Source organism: Alosa alosa, chromosome 3, assembly GCF_017589495.1.
Source record: "Alosa alosa isolate M-15738 ecotype Scorff River chromosome 3, AALO_Geno_1.1, whole genome shotgun sequence".
Lineage (NCBI taxonomy): Eukaryota > Metazoa > Chordata > Actinopteri > Clupeiformes > Clupeidae > Alosa > Alosa alosa.
The window spans coordinates 12,704,854-12,714,984 of NC_063191.1; the positions used below are offsets into that span (position 1 = coordinate 12,704,854).

The 10,131-nt window shown below is 40.9% G+C and overlaps 1 protein-coding gene across 1 annotated transcript; it reads left to right on the forward strand.

Moving 5' to 3' along the window:
* The first annotated feature begins 272 nt into the window (after window positions 1-272).
* Window positions 273-9,444, forward strand: shox (short stature homeobox). The gene is made up of 6 exons (XM_048238382.1): window positions 273-656; window positions 2,338-2,546; window positions 5,327-5,384; window positions 5,711-5,799; window positions 8,445-8,654; window positions 9,068-9,444. Exons 1-6 carry the CDS (start codon window positions 407-409, stop codon window positions 9,155-9,157), a joined length of 906 nt encoding a protein of 301 aa, XP_048094339.1. The 5' UTR covers window positions 273-406; the 3' UTR covers window positions 9,158-9,444.
* The last annotated feature ends 687 nt before the right edge of the window (window positions 9,445-10,131 follow it).

A 10,131-nucleotide genomic window follows, 5' to 3' on the forward strand; every position in this document is an offset into this window, starting at 1 on the left:
TGCTAATATTCATATCTCGTAATTGCGTCAATGAAATTATCAGCGAATTAGTTAAATATCCATATCTGCCATCCATTTCACCACACGCCACTCCAGGCATCTTAATGAATTGTAATTATATTAGCGAACTCCATTGCTGCATTGATTTCAGCAAAGCTGCTGAAAGTTGAATTCAGACGCCAGAGCCGCCCGTAATTGCTCAAGTCACGGAGATGGGGGCTGGGCCGAGGTAGCCATGTATAAATAGTGTGATCTCAAAAACAGAGACATAACAGCAGGAGTGATCTAACCTTCTACACCCTGATATTGCCGTGTTCACAACCGAGTGAGCAAATAAAAGAACAGACATTCACCGCTAGCTGATTTTAAAGTGGATTTCTGTGAGCAGGACCACTGAAAGCCAGCCATGGAAGAACTTACGGCGTTCGTCTCGAAATCTTTCGATCAAAAACCCAAGGAGAGCACCAAGGAGAGTATTACGTACAGGGAAGTTTTGGAGAGTGGCTTGTCGAGAGCCAGGGAGCTGGGAAACTCGGAGACAAACCTCCAGGACATTACTGAAACAAGCAACCACTGTCCGGTGCATCTATTCAAGGACCACGTAGAGCTTGAAAAAGAAAAACTGAAGGAGTTTAATGTTACAAGGGCTTCAGAAGGTAAGTTAGATGCGGCTAAAATGTTCCATTCGATGGCAAAGCGGAATCCCTAAGCTACTCTGAGCGAACCGGTGACAAAATGTTATGGTTAATGTTAGCTTATTTATATAACAAACATGCTTTCGAAGAACAGAGTCATTGTATTATTTTCAAATAGTCATTTTCACAATGTGACGGATATGATTTGTCTCCCTTTTTCCAGACATGCGTGTTGTGAAATTTAACCGATTGTCTTGCTGGCTACTTGATGTGTGCATGATAAACGCGAGCTCGGTTAAGAACTGTGTTGACAAAATAGACTATTTAAGCCCCAGATTTAGCGCTTTTACAAATCTACTGTAACAAATATCGCAGTTATATGACGTGCAGATGTTCGTTTGTCATTGCACAATACCTGCTACTCAAAACATTAGGCCGCGGTTCCAGACACCCAGTATACTGAAACAGACTCTGGCAGAACGTGGCTATAAAGGTAACTTATATTAGAATTGAAATCAAAAGACCATCTTTCTATTATACATTTAGATTATAAGTTACATGTTGTATATGCTCGCATAACAGCCAAATGGGCAATATTGAAAATGTTTGGATTGTGTCTGAGCATGGACCTAATGATTCATTGAACTGTACTTTTGTAAGTAATAATCATACTTTATGAATGACATATACTGAAATAAAAACAAGCTGAAATAACAATAATCATGCCAGGTAATAATTTGCATTTGTATATTTGAAACAGCATATTTTCTCGTAATAATAATAATAATAATAATAATGATAATAGCATAATAATAATAATAATAATAATAATAATAATAATAATTATTATTATTATTATAATAATATCACTGATGAGAATAATAACATATTTATGACATCACTGTTACACATAGCGAGAATCTAACATATTTGACCTACTTTTGTAAGATTGTACCAACAGCTGTTATCAACATTTCTCTCCTGAGTAGAAACGGTTGAAAATGGAATTAAATGGTCTTTCTATTAAAGAGTAAAAAACTAGCCATTATAAAACTGTCTAGCAACATGCCACTATAAAAATGTATAGGATATAATAGGCTAGATTATATAGCCACTGGATAATTTCCCCCAGCACTTTTGATAGAATACATGTCAGAATGTAACCTAATGAACGAGATGTTCATTCAAATATGTTGTATTAGCCTACAGATTGAAGTTCTCTAAAACTTAAATCTCTAAAGTGAACAATGTTTTCTTATCATTGTCATCATTAAAACTATACTAAATAAAAGTTTAGAATAGTACACTGGAACTTCATACAGGCCTTTTTAGGATGATGCAGCAATTATTGACAATATTTTTTATAGCGGCAATAAAGAATATCGAATAAGTGTAACATGTTTTGTTTTTGCAGTGCATTAACTGACTCCACTGTTATGGATTATCAGTGTTTACCGTGTAGCCTACATAGAGGACTTACAATAAAATTCCTTTGCGTCCATTTTTTTAATTTCGTGATTTAATAACTATTATTTGTATAAATGACCCACTCATTTATGTAAACAAACACATTTACCTAACCGGTGCACAGGCCTACCCCTGTACTGTTCAACCGACTCTGAGTCCTTGAGTCTTGTGCGCATCAGGCCTTCCCGTCTCCAGACAGCGACCCTTTTCAGACTGTATGCCTTTCCCTATACAGGGATCTATGAATGCAAAGAGAAGAAAGAGGACGTCAAATCCGAGGACGAGGACGCACAAGGCAAACTGAAGCAGAGACGGAGCAGGACGAATTTTACGTTGGAGCAACTGAACGAGCTGGAGAGGCTATTTGATGAGACGCACTACCCGGACGCGTTCATGAGAGAGGAGCTGAGCCAGAGACTCGGCCTGTCGGAGGCCCGTGTGCAGGTACGTGTAGCCTGGCCTAGATATTCGCCACGAGTGGACACTATTTGAATGCACAAGAGTCTACACAAGAATGAAATATCAAAAGAAAAGTGTCACTATCCCCCATATGACATGTATTGGATTTCAAAAATGTATTAAGCATTACATCGTATACAACAGCCTAACTATATGGCAGGCTTAAATGCAAAACTCACCATTTGTTTACCTGTGTTCACAATAATAATTGTATCTTTACTCAGTCATTTATTTACTGCATTTTTGTCATTTCAAAAAGTATGTGCTGCATGTTTTGAAGCCTGTGACTTGAGGGCGGAGTCGTATCAGCGTTCTTGCATCCGATATTGTTAAATGTTGATGCACAACACAGCAGGCTAATAATTGCTACTGGATATTAATCTCTGGAATCATTTAGATGGAGGATGAACGACTATTGAATATTATTATATGTGAAGAAGAGCAGCAATGTAGGCCCGATAATAATACCATAATAACACAGTAATACAAAAACCAGCAATGATAAAAATATTTACAACAGGCAACAATATCAAAAGTAGTACTAATCGTTTATGGTAACTTTAACTAGGCCTACAATTACAGATGCAGTTTAATAACTATAGAGTAACCAACATGGCACTTTAATAAATTAATATCCACATGAGAAAAAGAATGCAGGAAAGCTGAAGGACAGTTGAACCATTTTAATAAAGCACTTTGCACCGCGGCCCTTGCGGGTTAATCTTTCGCTGCCGAGGCTTTGAAAGAGTTGCTGTTGTTCTGTTTACGTGTTTATGTCAAAGTCAAATAAACGCTGGACTCGTTTGTACCCATTGCCAATTTGATGCACGGTTGAACTGCATGCAGTGAAGGAAGACTGCCTCTCTCCCCTGGCTCTTCCAGGCGCTAAATTCAGAGGAAAAGTTGCTTATGTGCTGCGGATAGATCTAACCACATCATTAAAATTAATGAAGAGATTGAGCTACTGCTGCGGGGGACACCTTCCCATGTCAGTCACCTCATTTTCCCCAGCGTTATCTTTGTAATATCTGCCATTGGCTTGATATACTGTTCCCATAAAAATGTATTAGAAATAATTCAATTCTAATGTAACTCCTACTGTGGCATGCCTCGTGTTCGGCAATTTAATAGGAAGAATAAGTAATATTGTGAGTCTGTGTGACAGCTTGCAAGCGCAACATTTTTAAAATGTCGTTTTAGAGGCAGACTCGAAATCAAATTAAGGGAAGGGGGTGACCGAATACTGTATGAACACCAAATACAAAACGCAACGAGAGAAAAATGTACTCCGCTTAAAAAACGGACCACTTTACATGAGCAAGACATGGTTTGTGCATATTTCCTTTTGCCTGTTTGAAAAAAAAAGTCGCCACATTTTATGTCAGTAGCCGAGGGACATATTTCAATTTAAACCGAAAATCCATTGTAAGTCAATTGTACACCATGCTGTAGATAGCTGATATTAACCTGTACTTTGTCGTGCAACAGAAACCCCACACCGACCAGCTGTCAAGAATCTAATTGAAAGTTATGAGACCTTAGTGAGCAGCAGGCAGTAATTCAATTACGACTAATATCTTTCTGGTTTCTGGTGCAGAGCTAAATTAAATGTCATTATTCACTGTCTCTAATAAAAATCAAAAGGAAATCAGATTAGGGTATTTGAGAAACGCATCATTGAGTGGCCCTTAATGAAGAAATAACTGTCTAAAGCAGTGTAGCTCACTTTGCTTACCATGCTGCTGGATAATTGGAATCGATCAGGAGACTGAATTCTTTTGATTTATTTCCAACAAGAGAGCAATGTAAATATAACATTTCGCAAATGACAACGCGAGTAATAATAATAACGATAATAATAATAACAATGTTAATGATATTATTATTAATAGTAATAATAACAATGACGTAGAAATAATGCGCAAGTCTAATTTTTTAAAAATAATTGGCCAATAGTGCAACAACAAATGCAACATCAGGAGGCAAACTATTCCTTATTTTCAATCGATTTTCTCGCTCCCATCTCTCTCTCTGATTTATCACAAGTTTCAAAGCGAGATGCGCCAGACACCCTTTCCCAAGTGTGCAGGTTTAAAAATAGCCGTAATTGATGTGAAATCGGCCAGCACGCACTCCTGCTTCCAGAGGCTGGGGTTGACAAATAATCCACGGTTTAACACTTATTGTCCAATAATGCACATGTTATTGACTAACATATTACCCAACTTCCCTTGACATGCTTTGAACGAAACGTCCGCAGCATAATGGCGATCGGCACCTGGGATGATTAAACATTGCCCTTTGTGGTCCATCCACTCACTAATTTAGCCACTGTAAATGATAATCATTAAAAAGGCAGGGCGAGGATTATAATGAAACCGTCCAAAGGGAATAAAGCTAATAACAATTAACGGCATGGTGATTAGAGGTTTGGGCTCAACTGGCGGTGCATGGTCGAGATCCAACACGTGTGTTTTGATCAAAAGGGCGATGTTTAGTATACCCTATTAAATATGATTATTTTTTAATATGAATGAAATTAATGAAAATAACATTTTCAAACGTTTGGGATAAAACGAACCATTGTTTTACAGGTGTCTGTTGCCACCCCAGTACCAATTAAACTAGCCTTTTTTTTTAGAATATTGACACTTCATGTAAACGGCATGTGAGGTTTCCAATGAAACAAGCAATCTCTTTATATAGATATTTTATTACACGCTTGTTACTCTTAGATTAAAATATAGTTTTTTTTCTGTTTGCAGGTGTGGTTTCAAAACAGACGAGCCAAGTGTCGAAAACAAGAGAATCAGATGCACAAAGGTGGGTTTCGCTCTTCCTGCAAGATGCTTTTCCAACAGAGTTTATTTCAATCGATTGAGCTGAACTACCCAACAGTTAATGCTCTGCGTTAAGATCTCCAGAGCATTACACAAGTCAGAGTCTTCAAAAGAGAATTATGGAAAATTCCGTGTGTTTTTTTGGTTCCCCCTAGGACGCGGTAAATTAGCTCTCTAAAGACGCGTATTTTATTGTGATCAATAAGTCTTACGGGTCAAAAATTTTACACATGGGCACCAACTAACTGCACAGAAATAAGAACACTGCCACATATTAACACCATTTCATTTCTCCACCTTTACTTCCAGGCGTTATTTTGGGGACGGCGAGTCACTTGGAAGCCTGCAGAGTCGCGCCATATGTCAACATGGGGGCCCTAAGGATGCCATTCCAGCAGGTACAAGTGCTTAGCCAGTGTTTATGTTTAATATCATGAGCATAAATCAGTGAAATTGCACACACACAGTTGCTTTCACTGGAACACATATGTGCAATTCATACCCAGTGTTGTGTATAGGGAATATGAATATATATGTATATATTCATGAAATACTCATTTGACATGAGAGAGACAGTAGCCTAGTGCCTCAGCTATCTTTGGGCGTATATGCATATTTTATCCCAGTGCAGTCCCACTCTCCAGGACACCCAGCATAACTTTGTTTCTTTCAACTACATAATGTGCCTGCATAGCAAAAGACTGACAGTTGCATCCAAATGAGAGAGCTTGTGCTTTGACTTCAAAAACCAAGGATGGTTTATTTTAGAGCCGTTTTGTGCACACTTCTACATGTTACACAGTGTGTTGGATGGACTGCGTTGGTCTAGGGTTATTCTCAGAGGACTGGCGATTGATAGCTCTGTGGAAAGGGCAAAGGGGAAGTGTTTTTGGTGGCAGTATGTGCATGTGGGTACAAATGTGTGTGTGTGTGTGTGAGGTAGGGATGGAGCAAAACTGATACTGTGTATGCTTGTGTCTGTGTAAGTGCTTGTGTGTGTATGTTTTGTGTGTGTGTGTGTGTGTGTGTGTGTGTGTGTGTGTGTGTGTGTGTGTGTGTGTGTGTGTGTGTGTGTGTGTGTGTGTGTGTGTGTGTGTGTGTGTGTGTGTGTGTGTGTATGTGTGTGCGTGTGTTTGGTGTGGCTTGGCCCAAGCCTACCTTTCACCTCGAGGGCCTGTTGATAGGCGAGCAAGATTAGAAGAAATGCAGACATTTGATCTGCTGTATCTGTTTTAGAAGCCGGCCATAACGACTGACTAAGAACTGCCTGCATTACCCTTCTACTCCTCTACCCCCCCCCCCCACACACACACATCAATCCAGAAGAAGAAGAAGAAGAAACAGCAACAGCAGCAGCAGCAGCAGCAGCAAGGCCTAATTAAGCTAACAGAGAGTGCAATGTGCGGGCAGATAAAAGAGATTATGAGAGGTAAAGAGGAATAAAGAGCCTGGTGGATATTGGCACTGAGCAGCGTTGGCAGGGCTCAAGTGGGGAGTCTGCATACATCCAGAGCAGCCCTGGGCTGCGGCAAAAGCCAGCTCTTATCGCACGTTTGCTATGTGTATGTATGCATGTAGAAATGTATGTGCACCGAATACCCAACACCTGTTGGTGGTCAGAGGGCTGGGCACTTGGGCAGTGCCAGTCACGTTTACCCCTTGCAACCCCCGTGACTCACCTCGACTGCACTAGGCTGCTGACACGCCAAAGGGGTGATGGTAGGGGTCTAGTATCACGAACGGGAATTCAGGGGTCGCCGCAACTTTCGAGGAACGCCGGCTTGTCCTCTTTGACACGTAGTGCCGAGGCAAATGAAGTTTGTAGCACGGGGCAACTGGAAATAACACAACAAGTCAAAACAAAACAAAACTAAAGGCCAAGGCCAAAGATTCGTGTGAGCTGCAGCCTGCAACTGTCACAAGTGTTATTTATGAGGCTATTCTCAAACTCAAAATGATATCAAAGACACTTTTTTAAGGAAAAAAAGTACTCAATGCTGGTTGGAGTCATTTGGAAAAGAAAAGCATGCTCACACTGCAGCTTGCAATTTGGTGACTAGCATATGGTGCCAGTCTCTCTCTGCCAATGGTATGTTCCGACAGCAAAATGAATTTAAATGAAATTCAGGGTTTTTTTGCTCCACTTATGCCTTACCAACTGAAGCACAAGATTTATTTTGGTTGGGTGGAAACAAAACATGCTTTACTTATTATTTGAAAAATATATATTTATATACTCACTGTTCTGTGAAGTGACTCAAGAAAAAGGGAGAAAATAGAGGCGTCCTGTAGATCTTTGCCTGAAGTTTTTGAAGTTGGGGGGGATGTATAGTTTTCACTTCAGCGAAATAATTACGCCGACTGAGCGCAACATGATATTTAATTCTGCTTATACTGCCTTTCCTGCTCCCCTCCCCACTGAAGGCTACTCTGAAATACATCTGGATAAATATTTATGGCTTTATACGTGCAGATATTTGTGGTGCAAAGCTGTTTGTTTATGCAATTGAATCCATAATTAGGATTAGGAGATGATGTGCAATTTCAAGGGTGGACGTAAAATGTCAGACTAATGTGTTTGGATTTGGGCCCGACAGGCTCCTTCCACTCTGCCTCTCTGACTGTGAGAGCAGACTGTGTGATTCGATTACGTGAAAATGGTGGAACATCAAAACAGAGCGAGTCTTTGAGTGTTGTATTATTTTCACTGAAAACATACAGTCAGGACAAAGGCTATGGAGACCTTGAGGGGTGGGTGGGGGGATTGAACACGGTCAGGATATGAGCTTTCATACTGTGGGTTGATCACTTTCAGTGCATAGAGTACACAGTAAACAACCTGGTATGCACACAGGTTCATACATACATATGCATACTATTGCACTGTCGTTTCTCTGCCTCTCGCAGGCAAACAAACACGCACACACACGCACGCACACACACACACACACACACACACACACACACAGACATACACAGACAGCACACAAACAGACATTGACATCTGGGCTCCAGTAACTAAGTGTGTATTTCTGTCCTGCAGGTCCAGGCTCAGCTCCAGTTGGAGGGCGTCGCCCACTCCCATCCCCACCTCCACCCGCACCTGGCGGCGCACGCCCCTTACCTGATGTTCCCGCCTCCACCCTTCGGACTACCAATCGCGTCGCTGGCAGACTCGGCCTCGGCGGCTGCGGCGGTGGCGGCCGCCAAGAGCAACAGCAAGAACTCCAGCATCGCCGACCTCCGACTCAAGGCAAGGAAACACGCCGAGGCGCTAGGACTCTGACCCCCCTCCTCACCTCCCCCCCACCCACCCAAAACCCAAACCCCCCCTCACCCCTGCACGGGCTTCTCTCGCCGCTCTGAACTGATAATTGCTTCTCACACAAGACTTTGTTGCCCGTGAAAAAAAAAAAACAGGGGGCCGTGACACTCACAGTTTAAAGCAAAACAAAAACAAAACCTACAGACAAGAAACTGAAACTGAGAAAAAAAGAGAGAGAGCGAAAGAGAGAGAGAGAGCGAGAGAGAGAAAGACAGAGGGAAAGAGAAAAGAAAATTGTCACAAAAAGAAAAACCAGCTGCCAAAACAAACCACTTGCAGAGACGAAAAAAAAAATGGTACTTAAATACCAATGAAATCACCTTTTACTTTTCGCCCAACAGGCAGGACTTCTTGGAGGCCAGTGGCTCAACCCTTTCCAGTCTCACATCACAACCCCAGGACCGTACAAACATCTCTGGATGTCTGTCTGAACAAACCTGCATTTAAGAGAAGACTTTTTTCTTTTTTTTTTTTTTAACAAAAAATCAAAGTGAAACAGAAAAAAAAAAAAAAACTGGGGGCAAAGAGAAACAAAATGAAAAGAATGAAACAAGCGCGGGGGGGGCAACAGAGCTTGAGCTTTTGAGCCAGAAAGTGTATGTAATGGCAAGACTCGGGAGCGCGGGGATGCCCTCACGTTACAAAAAACACACACACACACACACACACACATGCACAGATATACACACACACAAACACACACACACAGAATGGTCTCCATGTTCACCTTCAGCCACTGTGTTCCTTGTCACTGCTCACAGTTCAGTGCATGTGCTCAAACGAAGAAAAACACCATTTGGGGCTGGCCTCCACTCTTACTGAAATTTGCCCTTGTTGTTGTTTTGATCACTGCCACGACAATTTTCCACTATATTTCTCATCTAGTGCTAAGATTTTAGACGCCCATTTTCTTTTTGTCTTTTTTGTTTGTTTGTTTGTTTGTTTGTTTTGCTGCGGACAGAGCTAGGAAGCAGCAATAACACCACCTGTAAAAAAAAAACAAAACACAAAAAACGAGAAAAAAAGTATTAGTTTTGGGGTAAGTTATTGTTGTTATTATTATTATTATTATTATTATGATTATTATTATAATTCTGATTCTATCTATTTTTTGGTTTGTTTGGTAACGTTATATTGCTGTATTTTCTTCTGGGCATGTCTGGAAGAGCTTTTGCTTTGGAGTGTTCCCTCTCGGCTTTCTCTTGGCTTTCGTTCGTCCAACTGTGCTGTGTCCTGGGAATAGAAGTGATGATAGCCTTTGCACTTCAGGTCTTGTTTAAGGAGTTTACAATTCGCACTGCAAGAAGATACTACTTCTTAAAAGGGGGAGGGGGAAGGAATATAAAAACAGTTTTTGTGTGTGTGTATGGGGGGATAAGGGGAATAAGGGTGAGGGTTTTTTTTT